This window comes from Styela clava, chromosome 4, assembly GCF_964204865.1.
Source record: "Styela clava chromosome 4, kaStyClav1.hap1.2, whole genome shotgun sequence".
Classification (NCBI taxonomy): domain Eukaryota; kingdom Metazoa; phylum Chordata; class Ascidiacea; order Stolidobranchia; family Styelidae; genus Styela; species Styela clava.
In genome coordinates this window covers 11,300,850-11,322,504 of record NC_135253.1, presented here as the reverse complement: position 1 = coordinate 11,322,504, position 21,655 = coordinate 11,300,850, and the positions used below count along the sequence as shown (strand labels likewise).

The 21,655-nt window shown below is 33.5% G+C and overlaps 3 protein-coding genes across 3 annotated transcripts; 1 reads left to right on the top strand and 2 right to left on the bottom strand.

Moving 5' to 3' along the window:
* Nucleotides 1-184: 184 nt before the first annotated feature.
* Nucleotides 185-3,112, top strand: LOC120326738 (complex I intermediate-associated protein 30, mitochondrial-like). The gene is made up of 4 exons (XM_039393077.2): nucleotides 185-817; nucleotides 1,477-1,659; nucleotides 2,101-2,175; nucleotides 2,877-3,112. The coding sequence occupies exons 1-4, from the start codon at nucleotides 281-283 to the stop codon at nucleotides 3,039-3,041; spliced, it is 960 nt and encodes a 319-aa protein (XP_039249011.1). The 5' UTR covers nucleotides 185-280; the 3' UTR covers nucleotides 3,042-3,112.
* Nucleotides 3,113-4,094: 982 nt separating this feature from the next.
* On the bottom strand, nucleotides 4,095-19,698 carry LOC120325733 (vacuolar protein sorting-associated protein 18 homolog). Its single transcript, XM_078111512.1, has 22 exons — nucleotides 19,413-19,698; nucleotides 19,158-19,280; nucleotides 18,574-18,718; nucleotides 17,908-18,114; nucleotides 17,089-17,240; nucleotides 16,799-16,904; nucleotides 16,308-16,448; nucleotides 15,223-15,385; nucleotides 14,666-14,750; nucleotides 12,261-12,362; nucleotides 11,358-11,528; nucleotides 10,704-10,841; nucleotides 10,117-10,221; nucleotides 9,037-9,156; nucleotides 8,572-8,664; nucleotides 7,915-8,051; nucleotides 7,448-7,607; nucleotides 6,949-7,095; nucleotides 6,661-6,789; nucleotides 6,266-6,327; nucleotides 5,687-5,864; nucleotides 4,095-4,436 (listed from the first exon to the last, which is right to left on the bottom strand). The coding sequence occupies exons 1-22, from the start codon at nucleotides 19,569-19,571 to the stop codon at nucleotides 4,230-4,232; spliced, it is 3,030 nt and encodes a 1,009-aa protein (XP_077967638.1). The 5' UTR covers nucleotides 19,572-19,698; the 3' UTR covers nucleotides 4,095-4,229.
* Nucleotides 19,653-21,653, bottom strand: LOC120325735 (general transcription factor IIF subunit 2-like). The gene has a single exon (XM_039391867.2). It carries the CDS (start codon nucleotides 21,651-21,653, stop codon nucleotides 20,883-20,885), a length of 771 nt encoding a protein of 256 aa, XP_039247801.2. The 3' UTR covers nucleotides 19,653-20,882.
* Nucleotides 21,654-21,655: the final 2 nt, after the last annotated feature.

Sequence of the window (21,655 nt, the reverse complement as noted above, 5' to 3'; positions counted from 1 at the left end):
TTCATATTTACCTGTACCTATTCATCCATTTGGAAATGACAGTCTATATGGTCAGCCATTTTAACAATAATTTGTCTATGCATCTGTTTCAAATTCTAATCACATATTATCATGTGGACAGGTATTAGTGAAATCGTTTCGAATGTATACATACTTGAATACGGGTGGTTTATATGACCATGGAGGCCGATAAATTTTGTGGTATGTGCAATTGGTGAAATATTACTGATATAATTTCATTTTTAGATTTATATTTAATAATAAAACTAGATAAACAATAATGTCCAAAAGTAGAGGATTATTTCAACAATGCTATCAAATGTTTCAAAAATCTTCACTTTCAAAAGGATGTATTACAACTTCAATATCTTCTCAAATTCATGTTCGAATGAAGACAAATGATTCATCATCAAAGGATATCGTTATAGAAAAAGAAAAGAAACATCGATCATACACACACCCTGGATTACAATGGGATAACGTCGCTGTCAAATTAGCTGAAATAAGACAAGTAATGGAAGAAGGCGTAAAATCTAACAGAGAAAGTAGAGGCAGGTCAAAATATTTTAGAGACGATGAAATTTTATATTATTTTCGAGAAAGAGATGACTTAGAACACTGGTATACAGTAACTGACAAAGAACTCGGGGGTAAAAGTTGGGCAGAATTCGTCCAAGGTGACAACGGAATGACCGCAGCTTTTCGGGGATATATCAGTCAAAAATTACCTAAAGTTATGATGCCCTCTGCCCATGATAAACTTGAAATGAAACAAAACTACAGAGGATTTGCACTACTGGAGACAAAACCTTTTGTGGTATGTATGGAATTGAGTTAAGTCTACTTTCACTTAGCAGTAAATAAACTTAACCTTAAAACTCAATCGTTTGATAAGCTTATATCAGGGCTATTGGAGCAATATACCAAAATGCCTCATATGAAACTGTTATAGGACAATGCAGTAATAAAGTCTTTTTATACAGCATATTTATGCACCGTCTGGCTCCAAACAAGGATCTGCACACGCTCACCCTGAAAAAGGTTTTGCACGAGCAGCCATTCCGGGCTGTTTACTTTACCAAATGCCTTAGTGGTTTATGCGCAAAAATATATAAAAGCCTTATTAGTTTATGAGCCAATTTATATAAATTCTTTCTTTTCTCCAATTTCACCTGATTTGTTGGCACTTGGACGTTATTTCTAACATTCGATCAGAATGTGTAGATGGGTGCGATAGACTCAACCATGATGACACCGCAGGTTAAAACCTCAGTTTTAAATCACAAGCCACCCACCTCATCCAGGGTGTAATATATTGGGTTGGTAGTGCCAAACCAGAATGATTTTCGCCCTTTCTTAACAGTCGATACCTATGCAGAGCCTCACTCATAGCAAAATATATAAGCAACATGATATACCTACTTATCACAAATATGGCTAGCTAATAATGTAGCTTTATTCTGTTTCTTGCTTCAGAACGTTTCGGGATTGCCTGATTTTCTGAATATTTCAACTTTTAATTGTTTTGAAATTCGACTTCGTGGCGATGGAAGAAGATATTTGTTTGAAATAAACTGTGAAGGTCCATATATGGGTTTTGATGTTATTTATCTAACACCTATACATACAAGAGGAGGGCCTGAGTGGCAGACAATTAAGGTGTGTTTTTCTATTTCCCAATCCTATCTTTGTACTGTGGGTAAATTTAAGGAAATCCAAGCATGATGTGTCTGATTTTCTAATGCATGTTGTGATCATGCGATTTTCTGTGAAACTAAGTAGGTTGTCAAATAGGATATAAAGAATGGCTGCGAAGTTTGGCATGCTTTTATTAGAGTCCAAGTCATATTTTAGAACTCTTTGGAGTTTCAGACATTCAATGACGACAATAAAAAGTCAAAATTTTCTACAGAAACTCAAAGATGATATATTGTTCTGTCATCTATTTAAGTTAGTTTTTTGTATCAAAATTTGATTTTCTTAGAGTTTGGACTTGGAGAAGGATTAAAAAATTGTTTTGGAGTCTGGGGTTGATTTCAAATTTCCCGAATCTACAGCCATGATATACAATATAATAAAAGAATAATATTATTGTTTCAGTTACCCTATGGAAAATTTATTGCATCAAAGAGCAGTATGTATCTTATGCAACAGAGTCCTTTGTCACAAAATAATGTGAGTATATGACCATATATAGCTAATTACTTTTAGATCATGTAGTAATACTTCTCAAGCAAGCAACTCTGTAACAGAAAATGTGATATATTGAATATTTTTCTAATTGGTTGACGATTATCAGAAAACATGTATGTTCAATGAATGTGAATTCAGAAATGCAGTGAAAAAATGGAAAGTTGAGATGAACAGAAGTGATTAATTATATTGTGATCAACAAAAACTTAAATGTCATTGACATACTATGGATTCTATTCTGCGAAGCAGAAAAAACAAGTTGATTATTCGTTTCTATAATGGATATCTTCGTACAATGCTGTTATATTTACACATTTGAATTGTTGGACACAAAGTGGACCTATAGATCGTTATAGCAGTTTTTAATTTTACTACGAACTCAATGTGAATATAAGAAGGTTTTTGAGAAGGGTACGGTAGACAACCGGGAGTCTAGTGTAGTGTACTTTTGCATGTCGTTCCTGACTACGTCATCCAAAAATTATATCACTGTGACATGACAATATACTAGACTAGAAGTACTTATGGTACTAAACTACACACAGGTCCAGTAGGCGTTCCAGCTTTTTTCAGGACATGGTTTTGGGAAATTTGTGGGAAAATTTTTTGTCTTCGATGCCTGAATATTTGATCATGCTTTATTATTTTATGCTATTATTCAAAAAATCTCTCATCTTTTTCAGGTATCAAGTTTCAGATTTTTACTCCTGGATGATATTCAAGGTCCTTTTCAGTTGGAAATCGATTATATTGCAATGAAAAGAGACTCTACAGAAATATCATCTGATATGATTTCTGAATACCACGATCCTTTTACAGGAACTAACAAAAGTGTAGGAACTTGGTAGCTTTGTATTATTTGGCCATCTCTTTAACATAATTTGTTTTATAAATGAATAAATTTTGAATATCCTTCAAAGATCATTATTGGTTATTTCTATCTGGCTTTAATATTAAGGCTGATTTTTAGTGCAAGGTTTTATGAATAGTATTCTGGTTGCTGTCCAGATAACATAGCCTTTATGACAGGCGGTGATAACTGTTTGATACGAATGAATTTATCGGAGCGTGCACGCACTTGTTGCTTTAATGAAATGGTCGGTTGGTATACCTCACTATTGGAAGGGTGTTTTTGTGCAGACCTGTTGGCAAAAATTCTGATAATTTAATCAAATTTGCTGATTGGCTCTCTAGTGAAAAACCTGGACAATTCAAGTTGGATACCTATCGTTTGGGGTGACCCAAACTCCCGGTTTCAAAAAAGTTTGGCTTTAGTCTAAGAGTAAATATACTTTGGTTCGTATTTTTATGTGAAGAGTTTGAAAATTAGACTTCTATAACCGCATAAAATCTCAAAGCTAACTCCACTGCCTGATTTAGGACTATTGTAATGATGAAACTTTCCTGTTTTTTCGGCTGTACAATAAGTAAACCATGATAGGTATCACACTATGTAACATACAATTAAGTATTTGTGATTTTGGATGCTGCAGAATCTGTGTGAAGCAACGGTGTCAAATAAAAAAACTGCAGTCATCAAGAGGTTAATTTCATTCATGACATGGAACAATCTTCCATTACAATTTGCGTACAGCAACTGTTTCCTCCAGAGTAGCAGAGAGAATACAGTGTGCTTATTGTCAAATTGGGCAACTATTTTTTATTGTGCAACCTTATTGGCTAATGGGGTGGTATCTCCGGCTTCAAAAGATTACAAATCTCCTAGTCACCATATAGCTTGTAGCTATTTTTAATTTAATCTACTTCGGCTGCTCCCTACATCTTGCAAAGTGTACCTACCGTATATTCTGGTTGAAGGATTTATTAGTTACAATAGTTAGCCATCATTGTTTTATACATACTCCAAGAGACTTGCAGTATATTTTTGTATCACACAAAACTATTTAGTTATACTTTTATTATATCGATTCGCTGAAATATATCAATGAAAATCATACAAATTGCACATTCAAAAGAAAAAATCATAACGCCGTCACAAGATTGCTACATAGTCACGAAAATGAATAACCAACTAATCACGACCAACTTGAAACAACATCATCATACTTTTGAGGATCAATAAATAGCTCATCAATAGAATTGATTGCGATTTCACCACAGTAAGCACACTCTGTTGCGATCAATTCATCCAGCTCAAAAACAATTTCTTGTCTTCGTCTTTTACTGTCTTTAGCTCCACTTTGATCTTGAATGGAACTGGATTGGTTTAAAGCATTCAATTCCTAAAAAGAGGTCTTATTGGTTATGTATTTCAGCTTGAGCAACTCAATAAAATTTAAAGATTCTTTCCACTTGAATGCAAAATTTGTCCATATCTCATACTTGACTGTAATTAATGATGTTATCCAAAGCACTGACTGCCTATCACAAAGGTAATGTAACAATCAAAATTTTAGCATACATGGTTTTGAACTTTAGATTGCTTACACCAGGGATTGGCAACCTTTTGTCGCTAGCGGGCCACAATTAAGGGTTGCAAGTCATTGGCGGGCAGCACATATTTTTTAGAAAGTTGAAAACCAAACGGACAAATCTTTTTAAAATAAAAATTAAGCAGTGATACATCTCTGAATAGAATATAGGTTTATTTCCTCATTGCATCTTAAAAAATTCCATTTGAATATTTTTGGCGCCACTGAACCCTTTGCACTTAGCATTAACTTTAAACGAGTAATTGTGAAATATATACTTGTTAGGTTATAATATGATTTAGTCTACACATGCCTCACAATAAATTCTGTTTCGTAAAGAATATAATAGTCAAAACAGCTGTTTTGTTACTATAATTCAGGAAACGGGCCATAGGTTGCCAACCACTGGCATATACACATGTAATCCAGTTTGTGAGCGTCAACCCGCAAAAAACAGTCTTACGATAGGAATCAATAATTTTGCAATAGGAAAGAAGGGGAACAATCCGCGGAAGCGTCATCATCATGACTATTCGCATACGTGCCGATGAAAATTCTCAAACTGTACTTCTAATACAACATGATATTGATATGGATATTTGAATCTAGGTACATTTGGGAAAAATAATTGCCACCGTTTGAAAATTTTCACATCCCTAATTTGAAGATGTCTACACTTCTTTGAAACACGAAAATGTTGACGATTCACAAATAATCCACTATTTAGGAAAATAATGTCATTGTTTGAGACTTGAAACCCCATTATTTTTAAACATATTGGCCAATTTATAATGCTTTTCATATTCCTGAATCCTGTGCTTGGTTAAACACATGAATGAATCAGATATAAACGACCAAACAATATGTGAAATGAAAAAAAAATTCATCTAATCTTTATTAGTAAACCTGTAAATACAGTGATACACAATTCAAGTAGCGTCAATGAGTCTCATAAGGTCAAAGTTAGATGTTCAATGTTGAGAATAAAAGAACAAGAACAGAAATTTGTGTTATTTTTCTAATATAAAATTAGAAATAAATTTTTCAGACTTCATACATACCCTTTGCATTTCATCAGCACGAACTTGTTTATCAGGAGTTAAATAAGGAGTAACCGTTTTCCATAAGCAGTCACTGTGGAATGAATGTGAACATGGAAATCCATAAAAACCTCTCGATAACAATATTCCATTGCACAAAGCACATTTATCTGAACCTCCAACAACTAAATGATGATTTCTGTAAACATGAGAAGTTTCAATTGAGTGCTATGTTATCTATGGTTGAGTAAATAACATACCCAGGGATGCACCAAATAAAAAGTAAACAGCCCACATTTGATATACCGTAGATTCGATGACGTTTTTATATGATGCACATGTGGTCTTATGCTCCGAAAGGGTCATAGTCACTGATGTCTGAAATTTTTAGACAGAATGGAATCTTTCCGGTTCGGCATTGTTTACCCAATTTAGTACACCGTTGACAAGGGATTTGAATCCTGCAACACAGTTATAGTTAGGTTTAAATTTTCAACATCTAGGCGGCGTTGCCTATGAATATATTATATGGAGATATTTCATGGCAACGACTACCAGAAGACTAGTGACTTGCATTATGTTTAGTTTCTTAGTTCTCACCTTGTTTCTTGAATGTCAGCTCTGATTGCATGAGCACTGTCTGTTGACTCATTCATTTCATCCTGAAACAATCAATACAAAATAATGGAATGATGAACAAACATCATATTATTGAAACTGGGAACTTCTTTAAAACAATCCAAGTCGACCACGTCTTAACCGGGATAGGGAGCCGGAGCCATGACATTTTGCTGGAGCAATACTCAGCGTAAAAGATGGGGCTACCAGAAATTTTAGCAGCCTTCGCTCTAAACTATCTAATTAATTTTCAAATTCATGACTTTTTAATACTTCATAAAATAAAAAAATTCCACCCCTTTTAGTTTTTTAACTTCTTAACTTCTAATAATATTGATTATAAAATGTCAATTTAATTTGAAAATTTTTTTTTTTACCTTCAATTGTTTAATATGTTTGTTATATTCATCCAGTGATTCACACAATGCATCTTTGAAATGGTCGATTGTTACAAAATCAGGGAAGAATGGCAAAATATCCTCAATTTTTAATAAATCACCGGACTCCTGAAATTGAAAAGAGCATTAAAAGAACATAAGGTATCGAGAACAATTTCAAAAAAATTTCCTAAGGAAGCAAATGAAATATATACCATATATTAATAAAAAAGCACTGTTTTCAAAATCGACATTCATTTAAAAAGAAAAAAAGCATATGATGAAAACCTGTAAAAACTGCATTGCACGTTTGATATCTTTTTTCTCTTGTACGACATGTCTCGCGATCAACATCCATAACTTTTTTCGCAATTCTTCATCTTCTTCCTCTAACTCTGGTCGATTTGCGATCGATTTTGCAAGATCAACATCAACCTAAAGAGAATAAAACAGAAAATTGTAAAAAATAATCAAACAATGATGTCATACAGATCTTTAGTCTAAAATTAAATAGTACTGGGTGTTAACTGTATTTCTGACAACTAGTGTTTTCCCAAATGGCTGGGCATGATCAGTGATGTGATCAGTTACAGCTAAATGATTATGGCCAAGATGAAGATGTTTCGAGTTGGGTGCTCAGTTCTCAGAAAAAACTTTCGTTATGGTTGCAGATTTATTAATCATAAATTGATATTAGATAGCGCTGCGCTCGAAATCACAAAATAACGACATTCAGTCAAATTTTTGTGGGTGCAAATGATTATGAAGATAATCAAAATAAGTTTACCTTCAGGGCCAATGAAACTGCTTCTTCATACAATGTCATAACATTATATATTTCAACACAAGCTTTCTGTAGTTTAACACCTCCTTCAAGACATAGACGTAATGCATACTTCACATCATAACATACATCTTCTAAATCATCTCCTTGATCTTTGATATAACTGAAATGGTAATATTCCGAGCTCAAAATATTAACCTAATTTTTCGACTGCATATTCCTAAATTGCAATACATTGTGACGAGTGAACAATTTACTTCTCAAATATTTTCTGAATTTGATTCATATTGATCATGTTGTTCAAGTTCATCAACTTGCAAATGATGTGTATTGACCTGTCTTTAATCGACTATTGTACATAATGACATCCATTTAAACGCCTAAAACTGCTAGCAGGAAATCATTGCAACTTTGTCATTGAAAAGTCACATTTAAAATAAAAATCATCGTAATAATTCTAGCAAACTTACTCAGCCACAGCTTCTGGTTTATGCTTCACATATAATGATAATAAATAGTTGTGAATTGCCGGCTCCTTACAATGTAATGTTCCAGTACAATGTTCAAGGTACCGGATTGCTTCTTGAGGTCGGTCAATCAGAGCACCCTATAATGATAATCACTTTGATTACATATCTAGTATTTGTACAAGTTCACAATGCTGGATGTGGAGAGATGCCTGGAGAATTTGGCATACATATATTAGACATTACCCATATTTTGTTTAGATCCTATTTATGAGTCGCTGATTGGAATTTTTTTTTTAACCTGATGTGACAACACTATATAAGGTCAGGGAAAAAACAGCCCTATTTGATACATAAAACAATGATGGTAAATTGCCTCACTTATCTTCAATGTTTTGGAGGTTATTGTGTTTTTAAAATAACAACATAAAGACATTCCATTCAGATGAAAAATTTAAATCAACACTCAGTTTGCATAACTAACTCTAAATGTTTAAATAAATTATGGAAATGAGGTTTTTATTCATTCATAATTTTCATAGTCCCGAGTGATAGCCTGGACATCAGACCACATTGATAAAATTTATCAAACATTTGATTTATCACTAAAAAATTGTATATATACAATATATTTATTTCAAAGGTAAAATCCCAATGTACCTGTGTACAGTTGATAAGTGAAGGTATAAGCTTCTTAGGAGAAAGATTTTTTCCCATTGAAATCCATGCATTCACGGTTACTTCAGGAATATACTGGAATATATAAAAAAATTAAAAGTCTATTTCATTGCTTCCCAAGCTTTTTCAAAAATTGATCAGATTGCCTATTTTGAAACTCTATATTTCTCTGCCAATATGCATAAAAACTCCTTTACATTATTAGAGCAGTAATCATTCCATTATCAGAGCATAAAAATAAAACAGCGAAATTTTGGGTGAAATATCAGATGTCATAGGCTTCATAGGAAATTTAAGAATAAATAAATATAATAGCCTTCTAGTGACAACAACAATCTTTCACAACTGAAAATTGAAAGCAATTGGTCCAGTAGTTAATGAGAAAAGTGATTTTCTCAAATCAAGAAAAAGAAAAATATCAAGAACAACATAATAACAACAACTTACCTGCATTAATATGGGAGAGAATTTGTAGTAAAGATTGATGTTATTTTGTTTTCTCAAAGCTTCAATGGCAGCTGAATAATCTTCATTTTGTATATGATGCGTGATTACTCTTTCATAATCCTGGGAAATACAATATCAGGATCATTAATTTATAACCACACCAACTCCTTAGCACAGTTTAGAACAGGGGTGTGAAACAGGTGACCCATCTGTTCACAACCCAGCCCTCCTAGCCATTTAGTGTTGCCCTTGGCAACACTCAGATTTTTCTACATCCAACATGTATGTATATGTATGTATATGTATGTATAACATGTATGTATGTTGTTGTGTACAAGGGGGAAACGAAAATTCTTGTGTGGTCCAGCTGAAGTTGGTTATATGGCCCACCGACAAAATTGTTGCACACCCTGGTTCAATTCTACATTTAATCTAATTAATTTTGAAATATAGGCCTACCAGGTCCTAGTTTGAATTTTGAAATTTCGACAAATTGTTCCAAGGAAATCAGATTCCTTTTATTTAATTACACTGAGGTGTTTCACACATCCCCTCCCTACAAGGCTATGGACGAGCAGCTAAATGCAGCCTACAATGCTGTATTGTTCTATTCAAATTATCCGCATCTCTGCAATACATTTCTAACCATGACTAGTTCAAACTAGAAATCGAGGTTGATCAAGCTTGATTCAGACAACCAGAGAGCGATGCTCAAAGATATGGACACAAAGTGATACAGGTATTCAATCTGTCACGATAGCCTACCACTCTACCAGTACCGTATCGCAGCTGAGAAGCAGATTTGAACTTACGCGAAAGCGGAATGTCAATTGGTGCAGGAGTTAATGAGAAAAGCGATTTTTTCACAATAAGAACAAAGGAATACTAACATGATGACTAACAACAACAACAAGAATGATCCATAGGTCCACTTTATGTTGAATTGTTAACTTCCTCTTCGTTGATTTTAAAGAATGTTGTACATATTATCAATAAGCATAAACGCTTTGGTTCAGATTCTATGATAAGATTTCGGTAGTAATATATTATATCAACATAATTATAGTCATTAGACATCACCTGCATGAGAACAGCGAAAAAGACATAATCTTCAATATTCCCATGACCAATTAAAAGATCATAAACAGTCTTCTTATTTTCCAGGAAAATATCTTTGAGATTTTCCTAAATATAAGAAGTGAAACAATAAAATTATCATCATAATATTCAAAAAAAAAAAATTTTTTTTGAGCATTTTATCCACTTTAAAACTAAAGTGTCAGATATATTTAAATAGGACCTCTAAAGTAAGATAAGATTATTCAGTAAAGCCAATGTACTGAGAACACATAAATATAAGAAAAATGATATTTTTGGCAATTTTTGTCTGGGCGATAACTGGTAACGATACAATCATGGCAACTGGCATAAATATGTTGTAAAATTATATGCATATCTAATATTGTTCACTAATATATGTTATAACATGACTTTCCAAACTGGGGCCGTGCTAAGTGGGTTGTGATGAAAAAGTTTAAAGAACACTGTGGTATAAGATACTCAAATTAAAAAATATACTAAAGAACAAATAGGCCTACAAAATGATGGGTCCAACTTGAACGCAATTGACAACACTTTTGCACCCACAATCACGAAGTAATACACACCTGAGCAAGAAATTTTTTAAATACATCTTCACAATGTGTGTAATCTTCACTGTTTTCTTCCTTCAATTTTCCAAGTTGATTCAAGTATAATTCAACAAGCCATGTCACAAGCATAGCAGTTTGAGTCTTCTCAGCAGGCTGAGATTAATATTATAAAAATTAAGACTTGGTAAACGGATTCAATGCTAGATGACGAAACAGTTTTCTTCTATAAATGTATGTAAAATAATAAAAATTTGGTACTTACAAAATGAAATTTTGATATAAATCAAATATGACACTCTAACAATCTGGTGTCATAAAAATATTTAAAGTAACTTAAATTACAGTATTATAAAGAACAAGAAGTTTGAAATTAACAGTAAAGGGGACATATCAAATAGGGAGAAACCATTGCGATATATATAGGTATTTATGAAGAAAAGATTACAGAATAAAAAAGTATTTTTTCATGAAATTGAATGACATCTGTGACTTTGTCAGCTTAACCAATGGAGGTTTGTTACTCAAAATGACAAGTGTTTATAGAAAGGTATTTTAAACGATTCATAAAATCAAAAATATTTCAAATGCATTCAATTTTCTTCTCATCATGTGCCACCCCTGGGGGCAATGAATTTGATATGAATTTACTAAATATATGGATAAATATACCTTCAAGCTGCTCAATTTTTTGAGCAGAAATGCTCTCAGTGCTTCCTGTTGATCAGCTCGAACAAATTTCAATGAGATTTCTTCAAATGAGTTTCTGGTCATGGCATAATATAATGCACTTTCATTGTATTTTCCTTCTTCGAAATAATGTTCTGCTTGTCTGGTGAAAACCTGAAATTTTTAAATATACGCAGTTGGGAAAAACAATCATAACATGAAATATAAGAGAGCTCAAATATATTGATACAATAGTCATCGGCACTGGCACGATAAGGCCTGGAGAAAGGCTTTTCAAACTGGGGGTCCCAACCCCCAATCACTCAGTGAGGGTCGCGGTGAAATCTTTTTCGTTATCGGAAAAATTGTAACCAGTACTGAGAACCACCATCACCAAAATAGGGCCAAGGTTCGATCTTTTGTGTGAAAATATGCGAGTACAGTTTTTTTTTTATTTTTTTGTATTATCAAAATTTACTTTATTTTTATTTCAGTTTCTGAGGGTTGCATAAAAATTAGGCCGTGCCAAGTGGGTCGTGACTAAAAAAGTTTGAAGAACATTAGCCTAGAGAATCAAGTTTTCTGAATAGATTGGCAGATAAGTAATATGAAGTTGATTGAATAATACAGAATAAGATTGTTCTCGTTCAAGTAAATTAAAACAGTACCATCTAACTCAAAATAAATTTAGAAAAAAAAATAATGTAATAGACAGTCTTCTTTTATCTTTAGGTACTGAAAACTTGAAATCGCAACAACAACAAAAATTAGCATAACGAAACATATGTAAGTACAATTTGTACCCAAATATACAATAATATAATAAGGTGATAAATGACAAATATGATGATTCCAGAGCAAAACAAGTATTTTGAAACTTTTGAAATCGTCCAAATACAATCTTACCTTATCAAGATTAGCAGGGTTATCTTTACAATAATCTCGAGCCATATCAAACTTCTTATCATCAAGAAACATTTGCCAAACATTCCTAGATTCATTGAAAACCTATAAAAATAGATAAAATTTTTATATAGACAAGCAAAAAATTGGTTATCAAATATACTATTGGGAAATTGAGATAGGATTTTCATGTTTATCGTGGGGGAGAGGAAGGTTAAAAAGACAACTTAATCATGATAAAGCATGTCCTTGTGTCAGGTTACCAGTTCATGTAGGGCAGGAGTCGGCAACCTTTTGTCGCTTGCGGGCCAAAAAGGTTGCAAGTCATTGGCGGGCCGCACATATTTTTAGAATGTTAAAAATCGAATGGATTACCGATGAATCACATTCTATCACACAGATCAGAAGTTAAATTTTAAGCAGCGCACGAAGACTGACCATTTGAATATTTTTTGCGCCATTAAACCATTTGCACTTAGCATAAACTTTTCTGCGTTTAGTTGTCATTTGTCTAAATTATAATTAAATTATAGGCTCATTAAACGAGTAATCGTGAATTATATACTTGTTACGTTATAATATAATTTAGTCTACATGTAAATTCTCTTGCGTAAAGAATATAATCGACAAAACAGCTATAATTGGTTACTATAATTCAGTGGAGCGTCGCGGGCCGGATTATATTGCTCCGCCAGCCGGATCCGGCCCGCGGGCCGTAGGTTGTCGACCCCTGATGTAGGGTATGAGAACAGCCAAGCAGTCAATTGTTTCATATGCATAGACTTGATAGTATGAGAACATAGTTCAAATATATGATAATATGAAAAATTTGATAAAACAATATTTTTTTAAATCTGACAATTAATGGTTATGATTAGAGATGTACCGATGTATCGGTATCGGGTATCGGTATCGGCAATATCGGCCATTTTTTCAGTAACGGCCATGTATCGGTATCGGTTAGATTAGGGCCGATATTCCCGATATATTTACCTTTTTTGATATGGCTCAGAATGTTTTAAAAGATTAGTTGGAATACTACTTTTCAATTTATTTTTTGTCAGGAGAGATCGTGAGCTATGAGCCATACATGTCCCACCCCCGCGAGAGAATCGGATTCACGTGTTTTTAACTATTTATCAGCCAAACTAGCTCAACTAATTTGGCTATTTTCGTTGTCAAATTTTTATATTGACATTTTTAATATTACATAGTAATAATGAAGAAATATATCAACACAGCACATAACAAAAAGCAACTAGGCGCCCAGTTTTAAATCATACAGTGGAATTGGGGTCCTTATTAAAGGCACATAGACTTTTGGCACGGGTATAAATTCTGACTGTTTGTCGTCAAGTACGAGTGTCATTTAGTCCGTCGACATCGATAAACTATATTCCGACACAATTATTCCTCTACGCAGGTATTAATTTTAATTTTGTTTAACTACACAATTACTTTATAGATATATTGACATGACCGCCTAGCCCTAGACTGTCTCAAAATATATGATAGCAATTGTAAAATATTATAAACTACAAAACTAGTAAAGTAAAAAAACATCCTCGACGGTTATAGGTAGGCCTTCTTTTTGTCGGTGCTAATTGATATTCTTTTATGTTGGCTTTGACTTATTGCGTCGACGATTACGATTAGCCACGAAATAAAATATTTGTAAAATGCTATTAATTTGAACGTAGGACGGCGGCGCTAGAATGTGTAGGTGATATTCGATATTCTTTTAAACACGAAAAACGATATTCGAAAGTCGCGATATTAACATTAAATTCAAATTGGACGTCCCGGCTTATGAGTTTTCTAATTGAACACCGAGATTAATAGCGTTACTGTACAATGTATCTTAATCAGTTGAAGCAAACACCAAACATTAATTTCATATTATGTGATATATCTTTTTTTTCGATCTGAAATAATGTGTACTAAGAAAAACGCTCAGAGACCATTGTTTTAACCCGTCTGCCCTACACAGCACCCCTAATTAAATATTAATTACATAGTATCGGTATCGGAATATCGGTAATATCGGCATTTTTGTAGTCATGGCGTATCGGTAATATCGGCATTTTTAGCTGGTATCGGATCGGTATCGGCGACAAAAGTGGTATCGGTACATCTCTAGTTATGATCCGAAAATAGGATAAAAAAGTGCTTAGATTAGGTACTTTTTCAATTTATTCAACCCTTTTTTCAGCTTCAAACCTGAATAATCTGAGTGTATTCATTTAGTATTGATAAAATTTAGGCTTATACTATGATTTTATTTTGAGCAAGGCAAATTCAGGAAACAGAGATGCAGATCACGGTGTATCAATACTGAATTTAGATGATTTGACTATAGTATTACATGAATATTGTAAACATATCATGATGAAATATAGCTGAATTACCTTATACTTATAAACTGCACGATCTGTAAAAGTCCATATCGATCCCTTTTTTTCATCCTTGATCAAACCTAGTATCGATCCAAACCTTCAACAAATGAACAATAAAACTGTATTGCATAAGGTTAGAAATAGGGGGGATTGAAAGAAATATGAAATAAATAATCTAACCAGAAAAGCTTCTATTTATTAATTCCAATAGTATTTGTTATTCTTAATTTTGAAATAAAATTTTATCTTCGGGTTGATCCATAAATTTCCTAATTTCTTCCAGGAAAATGAAAAAAAAATATTCAATTTTGTTTGCACTTGCTAAAAAAAACTTAACTTTTGTGCAAAATGTTCCAGATTTCTGAAACTTTTGGCTATAATCATACACAAAAAGAAGTTCAACATAGAAAAAAACCAAAAAATTCACTCCCTTTTCGTAGAACTAATTGGGAAATTTGTGTGTTCTTTTTTTGAGTCACCATGTATTTTTTTTCATTTCATACACATGTATTCGGAGGTAGTTTTTATCATTTGTAGATTTCCTATACTTGTTTTTTGTATGATCTTACCTTGAAGAATAGATATCTTCATAAACAACTTGTTCATTCAACGTACATATTGCCTTAACACGATCAGAATATAGGACGAGAAGATGAAACTCAGTCAATGCTATTCCTAATACTTCTTCGGCTGGGTCAGTGTGAGGTGCAAATGGATTGCTGCTGTCAGATTCTAAAAATAAAGACATCGTCAAACAAAAGAGCAAAGCTAAAATATATGGATTCAACTATCAATATCAGGATGGTGAGGCCTGGAAGAATCTGCTTCTCTACAAATATTGGCACTCGGCAGACAAGCAAAATGATGGTAGTCATGAAATATGGAATAAAAGGAGTTTCATTTATTTGAAGATTTTTGACAAAACTTCAGGACTCAGAAAAAAATCTGTCCCAGAGACTTCCATCTTATGAAAAATGAAAATTAAATGGTCGATCAGTTGCAGAGAAAATTTAGTTCCTATCAACAATCCAGCAAGACTATTCATATGTACACTTCATGCTTAAACAATATTGATCCTAAATTAGAATGGTGACTTGTGAGGGTGAAATATTGTATAATTTATTTTAAACACAGATGGACAAAGAATTTGACATCTGGTACTCAAATCCGAACAAGTTCATTTTTCAATCTCTAAAAATATATAAAATAGTATATGGTAGGGTCACAAAGGTTTTTAAAAGAATTTGGATGCATAATTACACTTTTACCCAATCTGTATAACTTGACAAAATTACTATTTGTGTCTGTTATATAAAAGGATAAGCTAGAATTTTCCTATTTTATCTCAAAAGAGAGAAAATTCGAGAAAATGGCTTGATCATATATATGGTGACCCACGACATCTCGTCCGCTCACCAGTGCATGTCAGATAAAGAAACAATTAACCAGTTATTTGTTTCGGATGCATGGTGATTACTGATGACAAAGGAAGCCCAAAGCGACTAGTAGTTACTTCCTCCTTGCCTACGATGGCAAGGAGTCCAGCAATTCAAATGCTAATACCTGCAAGATAACCGGGTGTGATGGTGTTCATACCGAACCACATTTGTGAAAAATTTTACAAAGAACATTTTATTATATCTGCATACATTACCTTTATCAGGGTAAGAAATCAATCTTGCATTTGCGACAATGGATAAATGATGAAGTGATGTAGAATCTTCAACAGCAGGAACAGTTATGTCACCAAAATATACACCAGGTGATGCCATCCATGCAAACTGAGTAGGAATAGCTAAAGAAACAAAACAATATAAAACATATAGCAACAATGCAAAAATAAGTAGATTCATTAAATATTACTAATCAAAAATTAACCTGTGTGGGTTCACAGGTTTGAATCCTGCTGGAATGAATCCTCCTCACCTCGCTGTCAGCCTGTCACATAACCGATGTACAGGTACAGCTTCCTTCACCATCAAGTCCATGCATATGAAACAAATACCTGTCTGAATAACCCCATACCTGACATGGACTGGTAACCGACAAGAGGCTGTGGTGCGAAATATGATTAACCATCTTATTGGCTTTTCTCTCCTTGGGATGAGTATGGAATTCCTAACTCGAATATGAAAAATTACTTACATGTTCTAGATTTTGTTTTATAAAATAATGCGAGTTGACTCCATCCACCACCACCAGGGAGATCAGTGAATCTTGGTGGTCCATTGTCATACGGTGTGAATATATTCTAAAAAAAAGTTGATCAAATCAACTTGTAATTGAGTGAAAATCAAAGAGGTTGCCTTATCTATATTTCAGAATTATTATGATTATGTTACGTAAATAGGTATATAGAAAAATATTATGTAGCTGGATATTGGTATAAAGAAATCTAATTAAATATCAATAACATTTGTTTTAAGGAATCTTACTTGAAATACAGGAATTTCTCCACTGTTTGGATTAATTCTTCCAACAAATTGATAAAGTCTTGTACGAGTTGTAGCAAGAATATGATATTTGGTCGGACGATCCCCACCTCTGGCGGGAAATGGATTGAATTCGAGTCCAGTGATTGAACAATCTAAAAATGATAAATATCACAAATAACATAGTGTTTTCCAGTGTAGATAGAAATCCTCCCCTGGAAATAATTTCACTGTCTTAGGAAAGGAAAATGTGCATTTAAGATTACAATATTCTTTACTTATTTAGTAGGCCTATTACTAGAATACACTTTTAGGCACACATTGAATTATTGATATAATCAGGAACCGTAAATAAGGCTTGCATACGCCCATGTTTAGTTTTCACAATGGGATTTTTCCATAGTTGGGAGTTGGAGTCAGAGACTAAATTTTTCATAATGATATTCCGGCATAGGGCTTTCCGAAGGGCCTTTATATCTGTATTTCCTATACTTGTCATTGTGGAAAAATACATAAAAAATTTGTAGTTGACAAAAAGATTTATTTTCAATATTTGAGCAGATTGGAAAAAGTAGCCTATTTATGTGTTGTAGAAATGAAGTATGTAAATAACATTTAATAATGAACCATTCAAAGCTAAAAAAAAAATTTTTTACTATATGGGAATTTATTATAGAAATGACCCCAAAAGAGCCTTCCAGAAGGCCCCATTCGAGTCGAATTATCATTAACATGAGTCCGGACAAAGCCAACATTTTTTTTAACCCGAGGTCGACAACTCCAGAGCCTTGATTTGTGGACAAATACTATAGGTAAAGTTACCTCTGGAATCTCCTTTTCCCAAACAAAATAACTGTTTCAAATATTGATCCACACTTCCTCCAAAAAACTTTGTATCTTCCCCAGACTCTATACAACATTCCATTATTGATCCCCTACTGGTGCCCACCAGTACAGGACCAGTAGTTCCAGTATTGCTAGCCTCCATAATATGCTGTCTATTCCAACCTATACTTTCAATTCTGTGACCTAAATGAAGAAAAACTTGGTATTATACAATTAGTTCTGTCTTGGTAAATAACTTATTCTAAGTGATTCAATAGTTTTGAATCACTTAGAACAGCTCGATTGCATGCAAGAAGATCCATCGATGCAAACGCACAGAAAAAAGGATAAGTAGTTCGTCCCATCGATACCCGAACCATAAATTCAGAGATATGTTAAAGTTGTCAAGGTCATTGAATTCTCTAAGATTAAATTTATCATCTAGTAGCTTATTAACCCAAATTAATTGAAAACTTTATGAAATTCTGCAAATTAGATCTTGTCTAGTAGAGAAATTTCTACATTTTAATCATAAATATTGGTAGGCCTATATATAATTAATGGTACTAGTATATAAGAACTATTCACACAAAAGTTGGTGGGAACCTATCAACATGGGCAAGTAAGGATATTATGAAACACATATACACAAAGATTTTACACCTTTGAATTTTGACAAAGATTTAGGTTTTTTCGATGTCTTGGAAAAGAAAACTGTATCCTGTGATGCCATTTCAATCAACAAATGTGATCCTGTTTGATCCAGAAATAGCTTGTATACTTTGTCATCTCCTCTGGTGATTTCAACCTAATAATATAAAAATTTATGAAGTCAAAATTACATGATACACGGATTTTATGGTTGTAATTAGGTATATTTGAATATCAAAAATGCAAATTACATTCACATATTCCATTCCGGCTTGGGTTAACGTGGACCAACATGGCCATACAGTGATTACAGTGAGTAAAAAATTTTGTATTGCCCAAAGTCGAGAATGAAAATGGAAATTCAGATTGCCACTGCAGAGCTAATAGCAACATTTTTGTCACAGAGTCAACAACTAGCTGGAGCTGGTTCTTTAAGTTGGATAAAAGTATTTCTGACCCGATGGCCAATATTTGAATTCCTCTTTTCCATAGTCTTGTTTTCGTAGAAAGCCAGATTTTGGATATAGCGGACTAGAAGTCATTAGGTATATCAGAGTTGCACTTCGCAATAAAAGTTACACATCAGAAAATCTTACTTCTTCCTGATCTTCAGGTTTCTCAAGATTGATCCGAAGTAAAATTCTTCCTGACATGATCATACATAATCTGTTGTTGCTGATTTCAAGATGCGTGATAGGTCCTTGGGGTTTGAAATTTATCTGAAAACACATGAATATTATCTATACTGAATCCATTTAAAAGTAAGCACAAAGTTTGAACACTGAAATGATAGAATTACCAACTATTCTTAGCAAAACACCAATTTTTCAAGTTAAACTTATCCTACAAACCTTGCTCTTTGTGAATATTGGTGTCTCATCTGCAACTCTTGCATTGACATATCCACTAGCAACCGGTTCAGGCCTTCTGCTCCTGTTTGAAGCCTCAAATGGGTTCGTCGATTCATTATGTGAAATAGTTGCCTCATATTGATTGAATATAGAAGCCATTACAATAAGAATGATGTTGATTGTTGGAATTTAATTCAGGTATATTACATTTCTATTAGAAATGAACTATTAAACTTGATACTAGAAATAGAACATAAATATTAAATAATTATCAGACACACGCTAGGATTGATGTACTTATGAAGTTATGACAAGAGATACCTTGCCACGACTAGAAAGGGCTGAAATCCCTCCAGCTCGGCATTGCCAACCAAATATATTACACTCTGGGTGGGATAAGTCGAATGCTTCAAACACAGTGCAACCGGGCTACATATGTAAAGGAAACATATGGAAAACAAAATCAAATTTTTACTCAGAAACTTTTAGGAACGGTTGTAAACTTGTAAACATTATCTCGTATTCATGGCAAACTTTAAATGTAACTCAGCTACGATGGACTGGCTAAAATTAGCTGGTGGTAAATTTAAATGGCAGGTGGATGAATACTTCGCACTAAAATGATGGTTTTGAAATACGTAAGCCGGTTTCGACAACAAACAAAAACAATTTTAAGGGTAAGGGTCACCGAAAAAAAAAATGAAACCATAAATTCCCTAATTACTTATTTGAAAATGCTTCAGCAAGTGAGTGAGTTACAATTTCCCGCAATGTATACAAGTCTGTCTCCAACAGCGAGGAGGTCATTGGGTACATATTCTAGAGAGGACAAAACCTTTGAGCAAAATGTCCTAGTTTCCTAAAACATAAATGCAATGCTACATTAATACATTCATGCAAAAACAGTTTGAGGGTAGACAAAATTGAATAATTCATTCCATTTCCGTAGAAGTAATTGAAAAACCTCAAATCTTCGCGAATCACCGACATTTCTGACTCAGCAAATAAAATATGGTAAGTAAAGTATATAAACAAGAATGGATGATTGTGCACACTGGAGATACTTGAACAAAAAAATTCTCGTTCTTTTCTCCTAATACAGTGTTACATAAATTCAGCAAAAACCTATTCTAGTTTTATTAAAAAGATTTTAAACCAGGAAAACTATAATATCGCCACAGTAAACACAAAGTAACCTATATTTCAGTGATTGACAATTTATAATCTTATGTCATTATGGACCAGGGGAAATCGCTTGGTCTGGATTTCAAAGCTATACCTGTTTCAGCTCTCATTCCAGGTAGTGCATTTTAGGTTAGGCTGTACAGATCTGAAAATTACAAAAATGCGATTTTCTCAGAAGCTTGTGACATAGCTAATTCGGTTATACTACAGCAATACATATGCTGAAGGTATCTTATGACAACAGTTAAACAGAAGTATTTTGAATGTTTCATACTTTGATGTTCGTTAATCAGAATCTACATCCATTTTCGGGGTTTCATGATGTCTATATTCAGGTTTTAATTCCCACATATTTTTATGTGGATTTTTTAAATTATAATGTCCAATCTCTCGCAATATCTCTTTAAGGAAAGTTATCGGTTGTTTTGTTATTTTTCCTAAATCTTGAATACTGTAGAATTGATGTTTTTCAAATGCTTCGAAAAGCTTTGCCATGACTTGTTCTTTTGAACCTCTGATACGCTTTCCTTCTGCTTTTTGCCGTTTATCGTTAGCTATTTCTTCTTGTATTCTTGATACCGGCTTATAGACACTTCTTACTGCAGTGTCAAGCTGTTTTACAGTTCTGGTTGGTTTTGTAGCAACTTCAAATTGAGTCATTTTGAGTTTCATATACTTTTGACCACCTTGTGGCATACAATCAGCTTTTTGAACTATTCGTCCCTCAATAGCTCGTTTTTCGCTCCCTCCTGGGCCTACACCAGGTATTTGTGAGAACACAGCTAAGCTCTGGTTCCCCATGCCTTGCAAAGAGAACTTGTGTTCTGTAGGAACAGAATCTTTACTTGTAGGATGTTCTTTTGCCAATGATTCATCAAGATTGAATGAAACTTGAGTTCTTCCCATTGTTTTTCCGATGCGTAATTTTCCAACTGGTTGACCTCCAGGTGCTTCTTTCCATATAGTAGCTAAATACTTTGGAACTTTGACCAACCATACAGAATGCTTTGCTCCTGTACAATCCAACTCCGCATTGTCTTCCTCTTTGTCAGCCATTT

Excerpts from the sequence above, each read along its gene's own strand:
- LOC120326738 (XM_039393077.2), top strand. The coding sequence starts at position 281 with ATGTCCAAAAGTAGAGGATTATTTCAACAATGCTATCAAATGTTTCAA. Across the intron at positions 818-1,476 it reads TGGAGACAAAACCTTTTGTG|AACGTTTCGGGATTGCCTGA; the intron begins GTATGTATGGAA and ends TTCTTGCTTCAG. Across the intron at positions 2,176-2,876 it reads GTCCTTTGTCACAAAATAAT|GTATCAAGTTTCAGATTTTT; the intron begins GTGAGTATATGA and ends CATCTTTTTCAG.
- LOC120325733 (XM_078111512.1), bottom strand. The coding sequence starts at position 19,571 with ATGGCTTCTATATTCAATCAATATGAGGCAACTATTTCACATAATGAA. Across the intron at positions 16,905-17,088 it reads GAGAAATTCCTGTATTTCAA|AATATATTCACACCGTATGA; the intron begins GTAAGATTCCTT and ends ACTTTTTTTTAG. Across the intron at positions 6,790-6,948 it reads GTGCAATGCAGTTTTTACAG|GAGTCCGGTGATTTATTAAA; the intron begins GTTTTCATCATA and ends TTTCAATTTCAG.
- LOC120325735 (XM_039391867.2), bottom strand. The coding sequence starts at position 21,653 with ATGGCTGACAAAGAGGAAGACAATGCGGAGTTGGATTGTACAGGAGCA.